The sequence below is a fragment of the Danio aesculapii genome, chromosome 21 (assembly GCF_903798145.1).
Source record: "Danio aesculapii chromosome 21, fDanAes4.1, whole genome shotgun sequence".
Classification (NCBI taxonomy): domain Eukaryota; kingdom Metazoa; phylum Chordata; class Actinopteri; order Cypriniformes; family Danionidae; genus Danio; species Danio aesculapii.
This window is the reverse complement of record NC_079455.1, coordinates 7,105,245-7,130,577: the sequence shown is the minus strand read 5'-3', so window position 1 is coordinate 7,130,577 and position 25,333 is coordinate 7,105,245. Positions and strand designations below refer to the sequence as shown.

General features: G+C 37.6%; 1 protein-coding gene across 2 annotated transcripts in view; it reads right to left on the bottom strand.

Annotated features, from left to right (window-relative positions):
• The window catches only part of ndst1b (N-deacetylase/N-sulfotransferase (heparan glucosaminyl) 1b), a 154,852-nt gene that overhangs the window by 37,147 nt on the left and 92,372 nt on the right, over positions 1-25,333 (bottom strand). For both annotated transcript variants that reach the window (XM_056445763.1, XM_056445764.1), the window contains exons 3-4: positions 7,903-8,849; positions 2,992-3,465 (exon numbers count right to left, since the gene is read on the bottom strand). In XM_056445763.1, coding sequence (XP_056301738.1) covers positions 2,992-3,465; positions 7,903-8,448 — 1,020 coding nt within the window. In that variant the 5' untranslated portion in view covers positions 8,449-8,849. The remainder of the gene's footprint in view (positions 1-2,991; positions 3,466-7,902; positions 8,850-25,333) is intronic.

Genomic DNA, 25,333 nt, shown 5'->3' with positions numbered 1-25,333 from the left:
CCAACGCATGTATGTATGTGCAGTGCTATAACACAGCGCTGGAGGGACAACGTAAGCATGTCTGCTGGTCTACTCTGTTTGCTTCATTACCCCTCTCAGATTTAGCTCGGCATCTGCCTCTCATTTGATTTGTTTACTGCGCTTTCTTGACTGCCTGTCTCTCCAGTGTGACTCAATCAAAAGCCTGATTCATATTTAACTGCACAGAGGTCCGCAGACAGACAAGACGGCTTTGATTATGTTTGCTTTCTATTCCTTCCCTCGGCTGAACATCTGCATCGGGGCGCTCTGAAGACGAGAGATTCACAAGGAGGACGCCGAAAACTGCATTTGAAATATTCATGCTTGCGGCGAGTCTTCGGATGCCCTTTGAACAGCGAGTCTAAAAATTAAAATAAAAACGGGAAATGGAAGGAAGAGATGTTCGGAAAAAAACAACAGCAGAGAAAAACGGCAAAAGAAAGCAAACAAACAAACTGGCGATAGAGCAAGTGCTGTCACACCATGAAAAACTTTAAGTTGGATGGATCTAACAAACCAGTTTCTCCATGTTCTGCCTTTTAGGTGCATTAGTCTTTCCCCTCCTGAGTTTATATCCATGCCTGTTCTTTTTCTTTTCCACAATATGCATTTCCCTTGGTTTTAATTAGTTGCCTTCAAAACATATTTCATTTTATGTGCAATTCCCTCTCGATCCCTGACTCACAAATATGGATTCTTGTTTTTGCTAGTCCGCTTAGCCAGTGGTTAAAACATTCAAGGGTGTGTCACAAAACAGAAAATTATCCATTTAGTTCTGGTTCTCTTAGCATTCACGCTGGCATTTTTCATCTATAGTTAAAAACACGATTAAGCATTCAGGTAACACTTTACAATAAAGGTTGTATTAGATAATGCACTTACTATCCTGAACAAAACATTTATTCATGTTAGTTAACATCAGCTAATGAAAATAAAGGAGGCGGTACGGTGGCTCAGTGGTTAGCACAGTCGCCTCACAGCAAAAAGATCTCTGGTTTGAGTCCCGGCTGGGTCAGTTGGCATTTCTGTGTGGAGTTTGCATGTTCTCTCCATGTTCATGTGGGTTTGTTTCTTCTAGGTGCTCCGGTTTCCCCCAGTCCAAAGATGTGCGCTATAGGTGAACTAAATCGGTTGCAGTGTATGAATGTGTGTGAATGCGTATGGGTTGGAGCTGAAAGGACATCCACTATATAAAACATATGATGAAATAGTTGGCGATCCATTCCACTGTGGCGACCCCTGATAATCAAGGACTAAGCCAAAGGAATATGAATGAATGAATGAATAATAAAAATATTGTTCATTGTTAGTTCAACACAGTGCATTAACTAATGTCAACAATCATGTTGGATTTTAATAATGCATTGGTAAATGATTGACTTTGATATGACTATTGACTATGTACAAGTACTGTTCTATATTAGTTCATGTTAGTAAACACATTAACTAATGAAACCTTACTGTAAAAAGTGTCTAGCATTTAGATTTATTTAAATTACCTTCGACAGAGCAAATCACGCATGACATTTTAAAGCCTATTTTACTTATTTTAAAGATGCACTGAATTTTAAGCAATGCTTTGCATCAGCTTTCACACTAGACACGGTAAGTGCTGTGCTATGAAATCCATCAATTCCAATGGCTGGTGCCATGTTCTGGTGATACGTCAATCAAATCGCAGAGGTAGATACATGATACAATTGCTAGCTTGTGTGAGCGTGCCACAGTCAAAGCTGACAGTAGCTAAATATTCTTCTCTGTAAATATTCTGTTCATGTACACTGAACATTATATCTAGCTATGTATGAATGCACATGCTCACCAGAAAAGCAAAGTTTACTCAAATACAGTGTCAACAGGACATTTCTATGTACTTGTCTATGCTGCTTGCAATAGCACTACTGTGCTGTCATGGAAACAAGATTATTTTATTAAATTGTGTGTGGGGGTTTTTCTGTATAATTTTGGATTTTGATTTAAAGTCTTACAAAATTACTCTATATAACTTATCTATAAAATTATTACAAAGCATTTTCAGTTTCGGCCCAAAATGTTTATTTTGGCACATCTCTAGATTTCACCAAACCAAATTCCCAAGTGTGAACACTCCTTCAATGTCTTAACATTTTCATAGGTCCCAGCTATTTCTATTTTTACTTGTTCACAACACCAACTTTTTTGTACTAATGTATTCCTTAAATTAATAAAATTCATTATCTTAATTCTAATTATTAATTCTAATAATGATTTTAATTAATTGGTTACACTTTGGGCTACAATTCACAGTATTAACAAGCCATTACCTACCACTACTAGCTTAATAAACGACTAATTAGCTGCTTGTTAATAGTTAGTACGGTAGAAATTGGATTGAGATTTTGAGTAGGATCAGGGATGTAGAATAAGAATATAGTTTATTTAATGTGCAAGATTCATCATAGTAAGTCAATCATAGTTATATATTAACTACTAATGAACAGTTGATATGTTAATAATAGGCAGATAATAAACCAGAAGTTAATAGCATGAATTGTGACCTAAACTAAAGTGTTACTAATTAATTAAATGGGAAATTATGCAACTATACATTTAACAATTTCACAGCTCCAAATTCCCACAGTTTTGCTGGAAAATGGTGTCCTATTTTTATTTACGCACTAATACTTCCAAGACAATCACATGCTTCTTGTTATTTTAGTAAATAAATATGTTAAATAGCTCAAGCTTCACTAATGCGTGCCTTTTAAATAAGCAGAATTCACAATGTCCAGCATCTATTAAAAATAAAATTCAAAGCACATGATGAGGAGTTGGTGGGAGAGAAGTAATACGATAAAGACTACAGAAAGAGTGTAGAGTATATGTATATTGCAAAATTAATTTTATTTTATCCCAAATTAAAGTTTAAAGAAATTAATAAACTAACAAACCAACTGACCCTTAATAAAAGAAAAAAATAAAGGCACTCACCTTGACATCAGACACCTTCATCCGTGTTCCCTCCTTCCCAACAAAGATGTCATCAATATCCACCAGTATATAGCGCTCAAGGGCCAACGAGAGGCGCTTTCCGGTCAAGAAACTCACTGCGTCCACCAATACCAGTTTGTGCAGCCAAAAGTTCAAGTTGTTGCCGAAGAGTACTCGTTGGATGCCATCATGCAGACCCAAATCCTGAACTACAGCTGCATGAAGGGGTCCGGGAGCTCCGCTGGCCTCCGTACTCCCTCCCCGAGCTAACAGCACAGGCTCATAGGTGGTATGGTTGGACTGGAAGACAGTCCAGTCGTCTCCAGGTAAATGACCATGCTCTACTTCCCGGGCCTTAGTGATGAACAGCAGTGGAGACTTTGGGTTGACACTACAGTCCCTTAAACCCAGATTGGAGTGCAGGAAGAGAGGAAAGCCCTTAAGCTGGGCGCTCTGCAAACTGTTTTCATTAGCCTTTGATGAAGTAATGGAAGAAGAACAGAACACAAGAGAAATGATCGGTAAAACAGCAAGATCAAACTCCCCTTCAAATGGATCACATTCACATAGAGGTTAAGGTCTCCCCCCTCCCCCACCGTCATACTCTTTGTGGTCGTTGTAATTTCATTTTTTCCATAATGCACACTTGTGATCTATGAACTATTTTTGAATAACCAATTTTTCTTAACATCTAAGACAGAGTTTTCCCTCTTGGAAAAATGTTCCACTTAAAGTCACTTGAAGTACAATTTGGAAAATCATGTTCGAATCCAGAAATCCATGTTTAGATGCTAGCATAGCATATCTCAACTGCTAAAAACAAACACCAGGAAAGTGGAGTGAGACTTTTTTCTCTTTTCACAAAGTTTTGTAAGTTCTTAGATACATAGTGAAGAATATTAGGGGCCCTATCATACACCCGTCGCAATAAGGCACAAGACGTGTATGGTGAGATTTGTTGCTATTTTCGGACCAGCGCAAACCTAATTTCTACATTTTGCGCCATATTGTTTAAATAGCATACCCATTTGCACCACTTTGTACTTTTGCACAACTGGGATTGTGTTGTAAGTGGTTATAGACCACTTTGCTGGTCTATAAAGGAGGTGTGTTAACGCACATTGTTGGTGCGTTGCTATTTTAAAGAACTGAAATAGACCGTGGTATTGACCATCTAAAAGCAGGTCTAAAGCCAGTGCTTCCCACACATAGACTTTACTTGGGCAGGCTGCCCAGGTATATTAACGGCCGCCCAAGTATATTTGATGACAGGTTTTTTTTTTTAACTGTTATCATCATCCTTTTACACTTTTTTTGTCTCCGCCCAATATAAACAAACATCTATGAGCAATTAAGTAGTGGAAAATCTTCTCTCCTTAACTTGTTTCTTACTGCTCGATCGGTGTGTGCGAGAACTGTCAACACCAAACCTGCCAACACTCCCGTTTTCCCGGGATTCTCCCATATTTCAGACCCAGAAAAGTCTCGTAATTTCACCCCCGGTCCTCAGGTTTTTGGTACAGGCTACATCGCCGACTTAGGTATAATATCCAATCGCAGCAGCTGTCCACTATAATTCGCATAGTACAAATTGGCAGGCATGGTCAACACTCACATGCTCTGCAGACACACAGAGACCCGCACCTTGCATCCGGCTGCAGTTTCTAAATCTACTACAATGTAAAAAATTTCGTTTTGCTCTTGCTTTTTAAAGCTGTCATTATTTTTATACGCACAACCGCGAGAGAGACATTAAATATTTATTTCTTTAATCTAAATGACTCAGAAAACCTTTACTCTGAGAGGATGAAATTACATCTACATTGGCTGCAGAATATTTGTACACCATTAAAAATGGGTAATCAACTCATTTGTCTTATTTAAATACATTATATTCTTGTAATTATTATAATTTTAAGAAATATTGTCTGTTTTTATTCCTTTTTTTCTGTCATTTATTTCTCATTTGCTGTATATTTTATTAATTTGATGTCGATATATTACATATTTTTTACATCCAAAATGCTTTGGCAAATTATGTTTTGTTTGTTGCATACAGTTAATTTTTTATGCACGGTGGGTAAAAGGTGTGTTTCAGTCCGGCTACCACCGCAAGATTATTTCAAACCTGTGGGAGGCACTGAAAGTCCAGCGTAGAGTGCGTTAGTTATGCGCCTATGTGGGTTCAAACGATTACACATTGCTTATTACACACAGGATGTACAGCAATACACAAACATCTTTACATGTGACAAAAATTAAAGGATTAAAATGTCACAAAAATTATGATTTCCACATAAATATAAAAAACACTGCTTCCATCCCTTCTTTATGCCTCCTTGCCTTTTTTCCCAGTTAATTAATATTGCAATTGTATAATATTATTATTTGCAATATTATTTATTATATGCATATTCATATTTGTTTTAATTCAAACAAGTTTAGATTTATCCACCTGTCGGCTTTAGGAGATGTTTGCATCACCATATGGGGCATAAGAATAGGACGCGTGTTTAAATATAACTCAGTATTTTGACCACACTTCATTATTATTGTTCATTTATTCCTTTGCTGGAAATTAGAAATGAATTTAGAAATAGTTTTGAAACAAATCTTTGCGCTTAACAAACTAAATTAAATATGTAGGCTAATGAATGTCTTCAGTGGACACTGTTTCCTTATCCATGAAAGTAAAGGATTAAAGAGTAAAAGTAAAGAGAAAATAAAGAGGCTGAATGGAGGAGACTCATTCTTTATCCTCATGCTGCAAATGCACTGTTTAACGGTTTTCTCGCTTATGAAGCGTTCCGTTTTTACACTTACAAAGTCCGCCATGTAAAAGACAAATGTGCCATGGCATGACTGACTCTTAAAAGGAATGGAAGATGATACTTATTGGTGCAAAACACACCCATAACTCATTAAGAGAATAAGCACAACCCTGTTAAACCATGCACCAGGGCGCAGAGCATATTTTTCAATTCTTAAAACAGCAAACATGGATTTGGACGCAGCGTTAATGCTTTTGCACCATGCGCTTTAGACTCTGCGCCTAGATCGTTAAAATAGAGGCCAAGTTTTTTGACAAGAAATGTTTTACTGTCTCCTTTAGTATATTACCAATGTATTATTCAGGTACTTTCTCTAGTCTCTTGGCAGAATTAAACTAGTACTCTAGAGAATTAGATGCTTTGCAGTGCCAGGGGGGCCTGAGTTTGTTTAAACAACATCCACGCTCATCTACATGCAGACCGCTCTCCTCTTGCACCAGCTGACCCTGTGAAGTTGGATCAATTGGTGATAAACTGCACACTAAGCGGAACAAACACAATGAGCCTTACATTTTGGACAGAGGCCTGTAGCCTGCTCATCTCCAAACACAGCCATTATTCTGCCACCAGAGGTAGCAATGGGACCCTCTAGATAAACGTGCTGTCCACTGATGAATCTTGCACATTTTCTTCTCCTTCTTTTAGAGGCAACACACTGAAACTGCTGGAGGAGGTGGTGATATCACTCAGTGCTTGGAGAACAAGGGTGGATTGGAGATTTTCACATACCAGTACCCTTAATCAATATCTCGCTCAAGCCTCTGTTTAACTCATACCATGTTTTTGTCTCCATTGACTGAGTAACACAAAACTAATTCTCCCTCAAATAGATTTAAATAGATGCAACTGGTACAAAGTAGGTAACTATCTCATGACGCATTTTATGATACCTTAAAATGCTTGGTCGTTTGCTGACTAGGTTTCAGTGGAGAGCAAATGTATGTAGTTTGTGGCCGGAGGCTTAATATGGCCCCTAGAGATTATGCCAACTCAAGTACTGGTTAGGAGTCTAAAGGGGTTTATTCCAATTACACATCGACTCTATGGACATGGGATTAGGTTAGAAGACTAATAGGAGAGCAAACAAGGGCTTGAATCCAACGATGCGTGCAAGCAGAACTACAAGATGTACTGGTGTCCACTGTTATGTTTCTTTGTGAACGTTCAGACATACTCTAACTCGTCTGAGATAAATAATTATGGCATTGACAGGTGCAAGTCAATGCTTGATGTGAATGTAATTATGCATGCGCCATTGCTGAAGTGAACTGGAGGCAGAATCTTTCTTTAAAAGGAAAGAAATGTTTGTTCTGCTCAACCATATACCTTCAGGGTCTGTTATCAGACACAATCGCATCTCTAAATCAATGAAAATCCAGCAAGGGATGCATGTTAAATGCCTGGACAAGAAAACAGCATTTCCAGCCAATCATAGATTGAACTGCTCCTGTTAGTGTGTAAACAGCCGAGCCTGGGGTAAAAACAGCTCTGAGGAGAATCGGAGCAGCCTGAGCCAATAAAAATTAACGAGCGCAAATTTCATGCAGTTCCTTTTAAGACGTGTTGATGTCCTCGCCTTTCTGCTGCAGGCGAGCAAGACTCTAACACTCTCATCAACTGAGTTAACCTCCGCTAACAATTAGTGCGCCGCACTCAAGCTCGTGAGGGTAATAAAGCAGGCCTAGCCTAAGGCAAACAATACATTAAAACTAGGGGAGGAGGTTTACAAGCTGCCAATGACAGACAGCAATGAGTAATAGTCAAATGTACAGACTCAAGGGCCGATTATTTCCTCTTACTGATTTTGAAGAGCAGCTCCCTCATAGAACAAGAGCCAAGACAATCAACAAGGACATTCGCATTCGGTAATGTGCCATTACTGCAATAGTTAGCATAATGCCCCAACCTCCCTCTGCTGACAATATTTCTGCAAGCTAACATTAGAATCAGACTGCGAAATGTCAGTTGTGAGATTGTTTAGTGCAAAGTGATTGACCCACTGGAATTAAGAGACACATTAACACCCATTAGTGACACTATTTGCTGTGAAAGGTCAAGCTGTACAACACAAATGGCTCACCTTGAAAAAGCCAATGATGCCAACGCCGTACTCCACACAGTACTTATCCAGCAACTCTCTATTCCAGGCATCCAGGTTGACATACTTGAGGATGTTCTCGTAGATGACCAATGTGAATCGACCCCGGTTCTTGTCTGTGAGTGTGGGCATATCACCTTTTCCAGGCGCAATCTCTGTCTGATACCGAAATCTCCCAGATTCCAAGATGGCCACAATGTCCTGTCCCAACTGGGAATACAAGCTCTCAACAAACACAAGCACTACAGGATCAGTTCGGGACATGTCTGATGGTTTGGCCGTTCTGGCAGGTAGCACTCTTGCTGAAGGAGGGGAAGGAGTTGCGCGAGGATCTTCCCAATCGGCTGTACCTTCTTCAGGTACAACCACACCTCCGGCTCCTGCTGGTTCAAGCTCGCGTTTGACGCCATACAGGAAATAGGCTGAGATGAGGACACTGATCATACAGAAGAGAAAGAGCAGCAGCAGGCTGGTCTGCAGCGTGAGCTGACGGAAGAGCCGCCTTACACGTCCACACATCAGCATCATCACCTTGTGACCACACGAATCAGGACAGACGCAGTCCTCTATTTACAAGTCTATTGTATGTGTTTTCCAAAGAGACAAAAAATAAGGGTTGAAATCAGGATTCTCCGTAATGCACACACTCATGTCACCATTGCAGAGGGTGGAGAGACTGGGTCGGGCAGGGGACGGCATGGGCGAGGTAGGCTTCCACTCTCCAGCAAGGGATGTGCACTGCCCCCACATGTACCAGCAGTCCCCTGCCCAACACCTCTATGCCCCTTCTCTACCCTCTCTGAGTCCTTATCTCCAGATCCTGTGTAGAGAAGATTATAGATTTCCAACTTGAAAGTGGCTTCTTGCTTTTCTGCACTTGATGCTCCAGACAAATCATGCCCAGAGCATTGTTGCCAACTTGAATTTACCTAAAAAAGAAGAAAACAACAGTGTTAATTTAAACATTGTAAAAGTGAACTCAATGCAATTAATTCCAAAAGATTTGTTGCGCACCATTTTAATAAATCAATCCTGTTACTTTTGCACAATCTTATTTAACTCTCAGACGAGGCATCTGCACTCTCAGAAATAAAGGTACACGAGCTGTCACTGGGGTGGTACCTTCCGCCAACATTTTTTAGGTACTAATATATACTTTTGAGGTACCAATATGGACCCTTTAAGTACAAATGCGTACCTTTTGAGATGTACCATCCCAGTGAAGAGTGTGTGTACTCTAAGGCAATGAATTCTGGCTAGGCCACAGGAGCAACTCTTGTATTACCTCTATCCGAATGTTGGCTGCAAGAGCCAAACCCACATGATGCCGTGGGAGCCCTACAACCTGGGTTTCTTTTCACTGAATACCAAGAGTGTCTAGAGAGGCATTTACAAAGGCAATGCCAGGATTACGGGATAATGGAGGCGGCTTGTATTGATTAGTGAGGGCTTTAAAAAGTGATCCTCGCTATCCTTCATGCACTTCAAAGGGCAAAAGTCATTTAATCTTTTCATCTTAAATGAAGGGTTTAACGCAAAGTGTGGCACAGGTGAATGAGTCGAGTAGGATTCAGATTAACATTAACCAAGTAAAAACCTCTGCAGAATGTGGATAAAACTAATGGCGATTGCAGCAAGTCTCTTCAAAGGCTAAAGGTGAGGGCAGACACAAAACTGTTGGCAAGTGTGACAAGATCTTGCAAGAGGGCTGATGAAAGTGTAACTTTAAGGTGTTGTTACTTAAAAACCTTTTAAGGCAACTTTCAAAAACATTTTAAACATTATTCAGACAAAAGGATGATTAAGGTTTGAAAAGTCAACAGACATAAAAACCAGCAGCTGATTGAAAGCCATTCATAATAGGCAGACACCTAAACAAACAATACAACAGTGGCTTTTACAGATGTCTACTTTGCAGAAGGGCAAGTTTTTGTTCATGTTCAATAACATCTCTTCAAAAGATGCAGTTTATACATATGCCTGTTGCCATTGACCCACATGTCATTTAACTAGAGGGAAAAGCCTATAATGCCACACATGCCGTTTGAGGAAAGACTGAAGTGAAGCAACAAGACACAGCTTGTCTGAGAGGCATTTCAGGTCAACTTTCAAAGGCATCACAGACCCACTTTGTGAATGGGTTATGTGAAAAAAGAAGGAAAGAACAAAGAATCAAAGCCTTGTAGGGGTGTGGGATAAAATGTGTGAATGCCTCAAAAAAAATGGGAGAAAGCAATAGAGTATGCCTCTAAAAAGACAATGAAGGGGAGAAGAAACCCTAGACAGAAAAATAAGGCCATATTATCACTATCAAAGGTGGCTTGGAATACATGATGCAAAAATTCTGTCACTTTCACAATCCTGAAACACAGCTGTTGATTCTCATGTCGACTTGTGAGATCTAAAATCCCCATCAGGAATTTTGGGGGCTGGTGATGTTAAGAAAAGAACATGTGCTTAAGCTGAAGGGTGGGGAGGGTTGGATTTTATAAAGCAAAAAGGCGAATCTAGGCTGCATTCCACAAGGGACATGGAAGAATAATGTTTTCTTGCACCCAGCAGCTCCACAGCTCCTTTCCTTTACACCAGGATTACTCACACGCCACAATACCTGTCACTGGGCTCTTATTGTGTCCGGCAGAAGAACGTGAACAGCCATCAGCATGTCGTCAGAGGTCGGATTACAGTCAAAAAAGCTTTCCTATTCAGAGCTTGGTTCTTTAATATGCACAAGTCCTCACTAGAGACGGCTGAAGCAGCCTATTGTGTACTGCCTGCTCTGAACTGTATGACTCAGATGACATGAGGCTAAACTGCTCACACCCAGAACAAAATTTAAAGATGAACAGTATTGCTTCCACTTGAGAGAGAGAGAGAGAGAGAGAGAGAGAGAGAGAGAGAGAAAGGGTAATATCAGTAGGCTAATATTATTGTTATTTCTCAAACATATGGTAAAACAACAATAATATTATGTGTAGGTCTACTGTTGGTCTGATGTTGAATTTTGGTGTTTGACATATATGCTTGCAATCTGTCATTGACAACTTTACTAGACCATTTTTTCTACTGGTAAAATCCGACATTTGTCCTTATCAGATTCCCTCTTGCGTTATATTTAACATTATATAGGCTAGAGTAGTTATACTCTGTTCGCTATGAAAGAAAAACATATTAAACGCTTGTCGTAATCATAACTCTAAAATGCGACATGATTATTTAAATGATGTTGGCGCTTTCGGTTTCATTTTTACAGCTAAGTGCGGTTCATACTTCCCGCACGGCTCCCAAACAATCACTCTGTGCCACAAACTAAATGTTATTCACAGCCTAAGCAGGTTCTGTTCACTAAACGCGCGTTGTCTGTCATTAAGTAGGGCGCGTGCCCCCCTCTCTGGTAACAGCTCACAGTCAGCAGCTCACGTCACGTGTGTTTTCACGAACAAGAATACATCATTACATGAAGACAGAAATGAACAGTATGTGACTCTTTCAACACCATTGGGAGGTGTCAATGTCGCTAAGCAACGTCTGTTAAACAATGTGAAGACTTGCTTGCTTCTCTCCTGAACTTGAAAATATGATTGGCAAAATCGTAGAAATGCTAAATTAAGATCGTCTAGGGGGTCGAATCGAGATCGCAATCTTTTTTTGATTAATTGTGCAGCTCTAATTTGTATATTTATATATTGTATTGTATTATATATTGTATTGTATTATATATTGTATTGTATTATATATTGGTTATATATATATATATATATATATATATATATATATATATATATATATATATATATATATATATATATATATATATATATATATATATATATATATATTTAATAAAGTCTGGTTGATTCCATTTGCATGTAAACAATAAATGAAGCAATACTAATACATTTTTTATTCAAATTTGATTTAATTCATTCATAATTGGTTATACTTTATGATATTATGCTTTTAAATTGTTATATTGGTATTGTCATCAATGGAAAATCAACCTTGTTTTCAGTACATTTATTTTCCGAGGTACATCAGAGGTCTTCCTTATAATTTCATTATTACTAGTTCTGATGGAAGTAAAAACTTTGTAGACCATCTCAAAGTTTGTTTTTCATTTTATTTATAGATTAGTGCCTACGAACTGTGACAAATGCAATATCATATCTGTATTCATGCAATATGTCTCTATATAAACATGGCTGTGATTACCTACAGCCTAATCGAATGGCTACTCGAGTGATATTTCTCATTTATTTTCCACTGAATAATGTCATATTGGTTTAAAAAAATGTCAGGGTAAGTAAATGACGCCAGTATTTTTTCTTTAATTAGGCTAGACTAAAGGTCATGATTTATGAAAGTGATGTGCACACGTTCACAGCTGATCTAAACATAGCTCCCCCAATCAGAATGAAGTGTCTATAATAGATATCTAGATTCCATCAACTTACGTTTCAGGTCTAAAAACAGTTTCACGACTATAGCAAAACAAAAATAAAGAAATAAACAAAATGCTGATAGGTTAAAACAAGAACAAGGAATGAAAAAAAAGTGTTGAAACAAAAGTGTCAAGGCATGAAAAAATAAGGACCTTGACATTTAGAAAGCCGTCATCATCTCACCCACGCCAGCAAGTTTCTTCTGTCCCAGATCTTTCTTTCCTTTCCTTTTCTTTTTTTTCACAGTCTCAAAGCCCAACAGACGTGTGAAAAAATGCACCCTGCCTGGGAGTCACAAAAGCCATTTTCTGATGGCAGGATAGCTTCCTAACACTCCCTATCTCAAGGGCACAGCAAACCTTCATTCCCAAAAGCCCACACTGTATTGTCAGCTCTGGCTCTTGGAAATCCTTTTGAGAGTTTGTTGTATCATAGGTTCGGACAATGTCCAAAAACTCCCTATATTTTAAAACCGATCCAAATGTTTTTTCTATATTTAAATGGTGCCATAGTGTTAAAATGTTTAAGATTTATGTGTTTCAAGTTACAACCTCAATAATCTTGATCTGCACTAAATAAAAAAAATGATAGGTCTGTAGTGGAAAAAGCAGAGGAAAATAGTATGTACAGGTGGTTTTGACAAAACTACTGACAGGAAAAATAAACATGCATAGATGCATACATTTCTGGAGGTCGCAAATTATGTAGCCAGAGGAAAGTATGGCTGCGTTTCATGTTTAAAACAAACGCTACAAGGCCGTATGACACAGTTCCTTTCTGCGCTTATCAGCTGACTGATTCCCTTTGTGTGGATGGCTTTTCCGCGGTTGCCAGTTTGTCCAGTGGCACGCCACATACGTCGGAGGATTTGAGATGCAGAACGGAGTTGACCGTGACGATGGGGTTCAGGTTTGACGAAGAACCAAGGTTATAACAGTTTGGGATTTTTCATTAGTTTCAGTTTTTATTTAGTTTTTACTTTTTGTTTTCAAATTTTAGGGGTAGATTAACTAGTTTTTATATTATGAAATTGCTTATTTTTAGTTTAGTTTTCATTAGTTTCAGTGTTCCCAACTAGTTTTTTTTTTTTGCTCCTTTTTTTTGTAAATGAGGATATTTGTTAGGTGCAAGATTCAAAATCATCAGAATAAATATTGTATAATAAAAACTAAACCAAAAATACTTTTTTGAAACATTTATTTAGAGGACACATGAACACTACAGCTACCACTACCATTTACAAGTTCTCCAATTTAAATAATACAACAGCCCACAATATAGCAGCCTAAAGTAAAATATATGTGCAAGGCTGCTTTTGAGGTTAGATACACAGTAGTGATGGGAAGTTCAGATCTTTAACCAGAACCGGATCCTTTGTGACAATCTTTCCATGTTTGGACTCAACATAACAAAAATGTAGTCAGCAATCATAATTTCAGTCAGTTAAAACATCAGCATGATCTGAAAAGTTTCTTACAATTACGTTTTGAAACCCAACTGAAGCATGACTCGCGTATTAACATTCCATTATGACTTAATTTAAGCCCTCAGTTTACAGTTTGCAGTTGTTCAAGTTTAGTTCAGTCACAGCAGGCTGTCATGTACTGTTTGTGTTCAGTTCACCTGCTGAATCACGCATGCGCAGTATTATCGGTTCACCCCTTCTCAAATTTAATCTCAGTGTACTGTTCTAATAACTGAATAACTCCATATATATTGGTTTATTTCGAGCCAGAGGAGGGTATCAAGCATGTTAAAAAGTAAGTTGTTTGTGAATAAGTGCTTAACGTACTGAAGATGTTAACCATTTCAAATGATTCAGTTCTATTTGGTGAACTACTTCAACCGGTTCACTTAGAAGATCCATTTAAAAAGAACAAATCATTCGCGATCAGGATCTCTAATACAAAAATAAAACCCATTATTGGGGACAAATGTGTTAAATTAATAAATTTGAGTCTCTGCTTGGGTCGTATTTAATGCTGTCACCATGCTGCTGTCATGTCCATTCGTTTTTTTTGTCGTGGGAGCAACAGCGAGGACAAAGAGCTTAGAATCACCAAGAGGCGACACTCAATAGAACTTTACTGCATTAGCAGGGCTCAGCACCAGCCCTGCATTTTCCCCATTTTGGAGTGAAAGCAATCGTCTATTGGATCCATTGTATTGGATATGTTGCAAAATGAAGCCAACTCGTTCATTCTATGCCTAGAAGTCTTGGTGCTGTCATTAAAAATCACAGAGGCCATACAAACTAGATAAAGTAGTTTTTGATGTGGGGTAGACTCAATTTTGCATCACCTTAATTTAAGTAAAACAAAAAAATAGTAATTTAAGTTATTTTGTTAACTTTACTTTCATGTCATAAGTTAAACAGATATTAAATTAAACTTAGTCTTGTCAACATTTTTGACATCGTTTTATTTTCATTGAGATATTGTTTAAAATGTTGCTTTTCAATGGGGGTGTATGAATATATAATATTTTAATTCATTCTGTCTAACGTTAATTATCTGTGCTGCTGTTCTATTGGAATTTTCATTCCAAAATGGTCGTCGCGTGACACTAGCAGCATCTAGTGGCTGTTTCATAAATAGCAACAGAGTGTTGTCTTGGTGATTCTATGCTCTTTGGCAAGGATGACTGAAAGAGAACCGGTTTGATCTGGCCAATGGCATCAAGATTACAGACTCTGAGGTGCTGAATGGTCAAACACCTGGCAGCACGAAGTAAATAGAGTTACTTCTAAAAGATTTACAGTAGGCTTTTGTATTAAATACATTTACAAAGACGAAAACGAAGAATATTTTTGCTATAATTTTAGCTAGTTGCAGTTAGTTTTGAATGTATACAATACAGTTTCAGTTAGTTCTACTTTATTTCAGCTAGCGAAAATGCTTTAATTGTTAGTTTTAATTTTTTAATTTGTTTTTGTTGACTATAATAACTGGAAGAACGGTTCCAGAAAGCAGGTAAAAAATGTAAAACAAACATGTAAATGACGGTGAGAATGTGGTAAAATCTGAAAATGTGGTAAAAAATTAGGCTGCTGTGAAGGCTTTTCGTTTTTTGGATTGCTTTTGAAAACACTGTCAGCTGGGTTTAGGTAAGTGGGTGGGTGCTGGTCAATCGGTGCTTTTTATTGGTCAGACAATCGACAACAACCTCTGGTGGATTTACGCGAGAAGAGTAGGCACGAATAGCACTCGTGAGAGAAATTTGAGATCTCAAAGCTTACACAGCGGCCTCCGGAAAATCCACAAAAAAAAAAAAACAAAAAAAAAAAACATAGCTCCTGGGATGTATTTGGCGATCTCCAGAAATGTATATAGGGATACACAATCAGAATGGGTCTGGCTGGGAAAAATGATCTGGAGCCATCAAATGTTTATTTCAACCGTCTCCTCTTTCTTGTTTTATGTCAAAGCTAAATTTGTTACTAGAAGAATGGGACGATAAAAAGGACGACATGCTTGAACAGATTCTAACACCGGGGCTCCACTCAATCCTGCTCAGAGACACAGGACACTTCCTGGAGCAAGTGGCGTGCATCTGCGTGCCAGGACAGCAGGACAATGTCTGGCCGCTCGCCCTGGGCAGCTCGCCTCGCAGGACTAGTTTCTACCGAGCATTAACCGCAGGCAGAGCTAAAAATCAAAAGAACCCCGCCCAAATCGGTACAGTGCCATTTCACGTTCACAATAACAGACATTGTTCGCAGCACATGATGATGACGGCGGCTGCTGTGGGGTCTGTTCCTGCTCATGAATGGAAGTAGTCAGACTGAGACTAATGCTGGCTCTGACCACCCCTGTTCTGTTACAAGCTCCTTCTCAACCTACAAGCGGAGAAGCCCTGGTTTTGTTTGTCAGTGAAATATTTGTGTATTTCGTTAAAAGAATGAATAAAACATGCTGAATTTGTCATTAGACTCGTTAAGAAATATGTGTGGTTCTGTTAATTCATGATGTGTCTTTATAGAGCACAAAAACAAAACAGAGGGGGAAAAGACACCAGAGGGAGAAAGCTAAAGAGTGTAATTTGTTAGAAAGATAAATCACCAGCTGCAGGTCACTGGGAATGAACTCAGCCTCAGTAGATGAGCAACATTCAAAATGTTCCTGACTTCAGGATGATTGTGTCTGTAAAAACTGGGGAGCCGTTTAAAAAAAAAGTGTTATACAAGTTTTTGTTCTTGCCTAAAAGTTTGAGGTGTCACTGATTCAATAAGTTAAATTGTTCTCTGATATCTATGTACAGTTGAAGTCAAAATTATTAGTCTCCTTGAATTATTAACCCCCCTGTTTATTTTATGCCCAATTTCTGTTTAACGGAGAGAAGATTTTTTCAACACATTTCTACACATAATAGTTTTAATAACTCATTTTTAATAACGGATTTATTTTATCTTTGCCATGATGACAGTACATAATATTTGACTAGATATTTTTCAAGACACTTTTCTACAGCTTAAAGTGACATTTAAAGGCTTAACTAGGTTAATTAGGTTAACTAGGCAGGTTAGGGTAATTAAACAAGTTATTGTATAACGAGGGTTTGTTCTGTAGACTATCAAATAAATATATACAGTAGCTTAAAGAGGCTAATAATTTTGACCTTAATGTTTTTTAAAAAATTTAAAACTGCTTTTATTTTAGCCGAAATAAAACAAATAAGACTTTCTCCAGAAGAAAAAATATTATCAGACCTACTACCTTTAACAGGGCAAGGAAATTATGCTTAACAGAGCAAGGAAATTTTATCGGTCTTGACCACACAAATGACTACTACTGTCACACTAGGCAGTGTCTTGACTTACCAAGTGCGCACAGTAAGAAACTAAACGTGCTGTAAATGTTTTATACGCTTTGGTTTTTTTTTTTGCTTTTGGCTCATAAATTCATGCAGAGCTTATTTTCAGCAGGAGGCCGTGTTCTAATCTCTAAGCCAAACTGAAGACGTGAGGAAATCTTAATTTTTCAAAGGCAAAAGGCTACAAACAAAAGCCTTAAAGTTCAAAGACGATGTTCAGCGATAAATATCCAAAACCATCTGAAAGAGAGAGCCAGCGATTCCCACTGCCAATGTGTTCATCAAAGCTCATTCTTGCTTTCAGATTTATAGCTAATAAATAGCTAATAATACCCAATATTGGATGCCACACTAGCAGAAGAGAACATATTTCCATCTTTATGGGCTATTGGCTTGAGGTAAACCCATCTGACATGAAAGCTGTGTGTGTAATCCCCTCAGGTCTGAAAGACGTGTGATCTAGGCCTAAATATTGATATCATAACATGCGATATTCCCAGAGAAGAAATGAATTGTTAATAATAGTCTTACAGGGGCCGTATCATTGTTTTTCCTTGCTCTTTGAATCTCTGATGTAACGCACACATAGTCCAACATTCACAACCTTAGTCAGTTCTCCAAGACAATTCAAGGCAAGCAAACTAAAAACGCTTCATTATGAAACAGCCAAGGTTATGATGTCACAAGAGAATGTTGGTATATCAGCTATGCTAAATACACTTACCGGCCACTTTATTAGGTACACCTGTCCAACTGCTCGTTAATGCAAATTTTTAATCAGCTAATCGCATGGCAGCAACTCAATGCATTTAGGTATGTAGACATGGTCAAGACGATCTGCTGCAGTTCAAACAGCTTCAGAATGGGGAAGAAAGGTGATTTAAGTGACTTTGAACGTGGTATGGTGGTTGGTGATTCAGAAACTGCTGATCTACAGGGATTTTCATGCACAACCATCTCTAGGGTTTACAGAGAATGGTTCAAAAAAGAGAAAATATCCAGTGAGCAGCAGTTCTGTGGGTGCAAATGCCTTGTTGAGGTCAGAGGAGAATGGCCAGACTGGTTTTAGCTGCTAAAAAGGCAACAGTAAATTAAAATAACCACTGGTTACAACTGAGGTATGCAGAAGAGCATCTCTAAACACACAACACGTCAAACCTTGAGGCAGATGGGCTACAGCAGCAGAAGACCACAGCGGGTGCCACTCCTGTCAGCTAAGAACAGAAAACGGAGGCTACAATTTGCGTAGGCTCACCAAATTGGACAACAGAAGATTGGAAAAACGTTCTTGAACATGACAATGAGTTCACTGTGCTCAAATGGCCTCCACAGTCACCAGACCTCAATCCAATAGAGCACCTTTGGGATGTTGTGGAACGGGAGATTCACTTCTTGGATTTGCAATCGACTAATCTGCAGCAACTGCGTGATGCTATCATGTCAATATGGACCAAAATCTCTGAGGAATATTTTCAGAACCCGAATTTGTTGATTCTTTGTTGAATATTTTCTGAACCTGAAAGAATTTGTTGATTCTTTGCCACGAAGGGTCCACTCCAGTACTAGTTAAATGTACCTAATAAAGTGGCCAGTGAGTGTAAAATAATATAACAGTTGCTGTAATGCCTAAATTAAAATAAATTGGAATTTTATTATTATTTGAAAGGAAACATGATGAAAAATATGACATGCCAAGACGTCCAATTAAAATCGTCTTATTTTAATTTGTATTTAATTTAATGCATTTATAACATACCTACATTTATAACAATATTTAAAATATTTATCATTAATTTAAATAATATGCATTAATTTTAATAACAAATATAAACTAATAATAATATAAAGATAAATGAATACAATAATAATCGAACAATTTAATTCTCATCCAATAAAATGCTACAATTGTGTTAAATATTTCTTATAGTTGTGGAACGATTCTATTAGTGCTTCATCAGAGACTGAATGAAGCAGGCTGGGAAGGAGAGAGAGCTAGAGAAATGGACCGAGAACGAGATAAAGAGGCTGATAGGATGAGAGCAAACAAGAGCTTCATAAAAACAGGCTTCGCCATTGAGCAGATTGCTTGGTTCAAAGGGTAAAGATGCCATTGGGACGAACGCTTGGTAAACTCCTCAGGGCTTCAAACGCTGAACTGACAAACAGCATTAGATACCCAAAGGGCCTAGACGCAGCACAATCTGGAGAAGGTCGGGGAAGTGTAATCCTAAATCCCTAATCCTGTTTATCTGGGCTGGACCAAATGTGCCGATGAAACGGCAGATGAATGCGCATCTAGTGGACCACATGAAACCTGAAACTTCACTGCCGACAGCAAAAAAAAAAAGCTTTGCAGATCAGTTCACAGGTCAAATCAATTACAGGCCATTACAGCCAGAGCACAAAATGATGGGAATATGAAAGCCAGACAGCAAAGTGACGCGGATGTACCTCAACTACAGGTATCACCACAGCCGGATTTCCGTTTGGCGGTCAACCGCCCTGAGAAAATCCTGCTTAATAGGGGGATACTGATGAATAAACAAGTGCAACGTCTCTAGGAATCGTGACGGATCCAAAATACTTGAGATGTAAGGACTTTGCTTTCTTCGCTGGCAGAAATGGAGGGGACACTCGACGTCCCTATTATGTATAAAGGCACGGTGGAAGCAGCAGAGAGCAACAAATCAATCTTCCCTGCTGGCGGCTCCAATCTCAAGGGCACTCAGTCTCCATCAGAAGACTGCATTCGCCCTTGCCAGGCCAGACGGTGTGTGTGCTGAGCTCCATCCTGTGCGCTCTCACACCCGCCATCCGCACACACACCAGTTTTGATACAACTGTACTGGTAAACACTCCAGTCTGTCTGCACACAGTGTGCTGCCACCGTTCTGCTGCCGATGCCAAGCTCGAGGACAGGCTGACTTGCCAAAAGCTCCTTCCCCACCCCACGCACAACATGGGCCGCATTCAGCTGTATCAGTGCGTCCGCCGCACTGCTGATCTAAGTTCTGTCCTAATCAGCAGGCGTAATCTCCTGTTTCACTGGGAGCGCACTGACCCCGAGGAACCGGACCGCAGAGACATGCAATCCTGCGCCCAACTGACCGTCTTATCACAGGGGAAATAGGATTATGGGTAGGGAGGAAGCTTGTCCCCTACAAATGAGGGTGAACAGTAGGGGGACGCAGGCTGTTAGGGTCTGGAATCTCAGAGATTACAACTAGCATGAGTTAGGACCAACACAAATGTAAATTTAATCCATAAAGCAAACTAAATCTAAACGCATTATGCAAATGCTTTGAAATTAAAAACTGCAAATGTTAATTTGATAATTCATCCATCAGCTGCCACAAGTAAACCAAATGGTAACACTAAAACGGAGACCAATTTTTTAATTGTATCTGGTTGCTTATTATTTTGAATATTGGTTGTTTATTAGAACTCAAAGCAAATATACTTATCCTGCAGATCCTTTATCCCTTTATCACATCCATTAATCTAAGCCCCTACCCAAACTTGGCATTTACACTACAGCTTTTTCCATTTTATAATGCAGAAGTTTTGTTACAGTTATGTCTGGCATCCACACTACTCCAGCAACATCAACCCGCAGAAATGGATTGTTTTGAAAATTTCGAAAGTTAAAAATAGTCCATTTGTGTTCGGAAATGCTGGTGTTCTGTTTAAGTATCGAGAGTCTGTTCAACTCTTTTTTTTTTCCCTCTTTTTTAAAAATTTGCATTTAATGTTTTTCTATAACATTTCAATTTGGGTGTACTAGTTTTTGGACCGTTATCGTAAGTTATTTTGTTAGATAAGCTCCAGATTTGACTTCAGTACTGACTAATCTAATGTATATGCACAAATATAATATCGTAAAGCTTCTTATTAAAAATATGAATTTAAAAGATAGGTTTGTGAGGGGTGTCCTCATATATGCTGAGCACTGTAAATGTTAAACACTACTATTGACATGTCACTGCTTTTGTTTAAGAAAAGACCAACGTTTTATTAAAAACCATTTGTCAAATTCATACTGTAATATACTTCCTTTTTTAGGTCACAAAAAGAACATGCTATCAAATAAATGACCATGATTATTAACAATCTATAAGCAATCATTTAGCAGGTGTCACCCAAACAAGCCTACAATCATGAAAAATCAGCTAATTACACAGAGTCTGGCCAATCCTAATGGTAAACAAACATAAAGGAGTGAGCAGAATATAAAGAACAACTAGACAGACAAATCTTTTTCGATGCCAATCAGACATGGATGAATCACAGAAGAAGAAACCCCTACAGGAGTCTTCATATCCCGGAGACGTGTCATTGGATCAAAGCAAACCGTGAGGTGCATCAGTGCAGCTCCATCCTCTTCTCATGACCCTCCATCAGTCGATGATACCCAAAAAAAAAACACCCAGCCGCCGCTAAGACAAAACATCATTTCGAAAACATGTTTGACACGAGCCCAGAAAGAAATCAATGAGCTGTCAGCTCAATCTCATCCCTCTGTGCACCTTAATGGCTCAGACGAGAGAAGAGAGTTCCAGCTTGACCCCGTCACTTAAAAAGTCATCAAAACTTCGATTTCATTTTAAGCGACAATCTGCAGGGTTAAAGTGGCGAATGGAGATATTTTGATTTAACTAGCTTTCAAAACCCCTGTGGATTAGTTTACTTCACCCCCAAAAATGAAACTGCCATCGTTTGCTCGCCCTTAAGTCATCCTAAACCCTTAAGACTTCTGTTCATCTTCCACATACAAATTAATTTATTCTTAATGCAGTATTTGAGATATTTCTGATCCTCTATCGAGAGTCTGTTCACCCTCAATATGACACCTCTGAAAATAAATCCATATGTAATCCCATTGTTTTAAAGAGAGATACCACTTTATTCAATAAACATATTAAATGTAGGCTTAAGATTTAAACATCTATTACAGCCAACATTTTTTTTGCAGCATTCAGGAAAACTTGTTCTGAAACCAATGAGGGTCATGCTTTCATATAACCACAGCTTGATATTCCTCAAGAATCACTGAGATTGATTCCTGAATATTGCACAGCATGTGACTTTCAAAAGAACCAATAAAATGGTCCAATTAGGGCTGTCAAAGTTGTTTCTACAATACATCATGATGGAATTTGTTATTGGTTTAGTAACAGGCAATGATCGGTTATGATGAACTGACAGTTTTCTGATTCCATTTGTATGGAGCCAGATCAGTCTCAAAAATAATACATTTACGCGATGAAGTTCACATGATGGAATTTGTTATTGGTTTAGTAACAGGCAATGATCGGTTATGATGAACTGACAGTTTTCTGATTCCATTTGTATGGAGCCAGATCAGTCTCAAAAATAATACATTTACGCGATGAAGTTCACATGCGCAACATAAACTTAAGTTTGTAAATTCAAAACACAAGTCATAAATACAACACACAATTTGTGAATTCACAAGTAAAATACTCAAATATTTTTTGTGTATATTACGAATCATGTTTTGAATTAACGAATTGGATTGTATATTTACGAATCATGTTTTGAATTTACGTATTGGATGTGTATTTACGAATCTTGTTTTGAATTAACGAGTTGGACTACTGTATTTACGAATCATGTTTTGAATTTATGTATTGTATTTGTGTATATTACGAATCGTGATTTGAATTTACGAATTGGATTTGTGTTTATACGAATCATGTTTTGAACTTACGAATTGGATTTGTTTATTTATGAATTGTGTTTTGAATTTACGAATTGGATGTGTATTTATGAATTGCGTTTTGAATTTATGAATTGAATTTAAGTATTTACGAATTGTGTTTTGAATTAACGAATTGGATTTAAGTGTTTATGAATTGTGTTTTGAATTTACGAATTGAATTTAAGTATTTAGGAATTGTGTTTTGAATTAACGAATTGGATTTGAGTGTTTATGAATTGTGTTTTGAATTTACGAATTGAATTTAAGTATTTACGAATTGTGTTTTGAATTAACGAATTGGATTTGAGTGTTTATGAATTGTGTTTTGAATTTATGAACTGTATTTGTGTATTTACGAATCATTTTTTGAATTTAAGAACTGGATTTGTGTATTTACGAATCGCTTTTTGAATTTAGGAACTGGATTTGTGCATTTACGAATCGTGTTTTCAATTTATGAACTGGATTTGTGTTTTTACGAATTGTGTTTTGAATTTACGAATTGGATGTGTATTTATGAATTGCGTTTTGAATTTATGAATTGAATTTAAGTATTTACGAATTGTGTTTTGAATTAACGAATTGGATTTGAGTGTTTATGAATTGTGTTTTGAATTTACGAATTGAATTTAAGTATTTACGAATTGTGTTTTGAATGAACGAATTGGATTTGAGTGTTTATAAATTGTGTTTTGAATTACGAATTGAATTCAAGTATTTACGAATTGTGTTTTGAATTAACGAATTGGATTTGAGTGTTTATGAATTATGTTTTGAATTTATGAACTGTATTTGTGTATTTACGAATCATTTTTTGAATTTAAGAACTGGATTTGTGTATTTACGAATCGCTTTTTGAATTTAGGAACTGGATTTGTGCATTTACGAATCGTGTTTTCAATTTATGAACTGGATTTGTGTTTTTACAAATTATGTTTTGAATTTACGTATTAGATTTGTGTAGTTTTGAATCGCGTTTTAAATTCACGAATTGTATTTGTGTATTTACGAATTGTGTTTTGAACTTACAAATTCAACTTTGTAAATTTGAATTGCATTGTGGATGTATGAATTATATTTTTAAAATGCATTATTTAGAGAGACTGGCTCCAATAATTTTCATGGTAGTGAGTAAAGCGAGATGTGTGTCTGAGTAATTAAAAATGCTATTTTAAAAGCCTAACATACGTCTGGACACAATTCGCTGCTTGTGAGTTTGTTAAAATAGTCTGTCACTGACACTGATGGTACAGTAGATCCCAAGATCCCCTACTGTATGTCAATGCTATAGGCACACTGTAAAAAGCTGATGCTGAGCAGCAGAACACAATGCTGAGTATCTGCATCATAATCAAATGTTATCGCTTATTTGATTTTTTTATACATACAACAATTGTGTTTTCTTTGAGCATGTAAAATCAAAGGTTCAGTTCATATATCTGGCTTCTTGTATTTAAGGACAAAATATATGAAGTAAAATTGAAAATTGAGAATGCAATGAATTGCCAATGCATTGTAATATGAAGAAAAACACACAAAAAGGTTGGGTTCATACCCAACCAGTATAGGTTTACACCCTATTTTTTCTGTTTCACTTATCCTAATTACATGAATTGAAACTGTTAATCAAAAACTCACCTGATAAAACATTTATACACTTATATCGTGTTTTTAGGCAATTCAAAATAATACTAATTAACCAAACTGCAATGGCAAGTTGTTGTTTATTCCTCACATTTACATGTCATATGGTGTACTTTAAAGAAACATGACCATTTTAAATTGTCACACATTTCGTTTTTTTTTTAAGCCATGTTTGTAGCCGGTGCTACAATAAGCCTTCACTGCATTGCACAAGTCAAAAAAAGCTTGACCTGCTCATAGGGAAATTATGAACACACACTTCCTCTGCAAAACCATGTACTATAACCTCCCAGAAACACCTCATATTTGGCAAATCCTAAGTATAAGGGGCTTTCCTTGACATTAATACTTGGATAAAAACCCTGTTCTTGTTAAAATAAACTAATATGGTACAGTGTCTGTTACATACAGTAGTCAACATTCGAAGTGGATCGAAAAAGTTTTTCCAAACTGTCCCAAGACAAAAACGGGTCCTGTTCAAAAGCTTTTATGATTTGTTTTGATTCACTCCATCCAAAGTTGACTACTGTGCATAAAATCCACCAACGCTTATTGGCAAGCAGCAAAGTTTTAGCTGAATAAATTTTCGATGGAAAGAATGAAATCTCTTAGATAAGATTATTTCCATCGTAACTTTTGATCCAAAGATGAACAAAAGTCTTATAATTTTGAAGGTTGAGTAAATCAATGACAGAATTTCCATTTTAGGATGAATCAACCCTTAAACCTCATGAAGAAATTTCAGCGCAGAAGGAAGCAGACATCCTATGTATCCACCTGGCATCGACAAGTG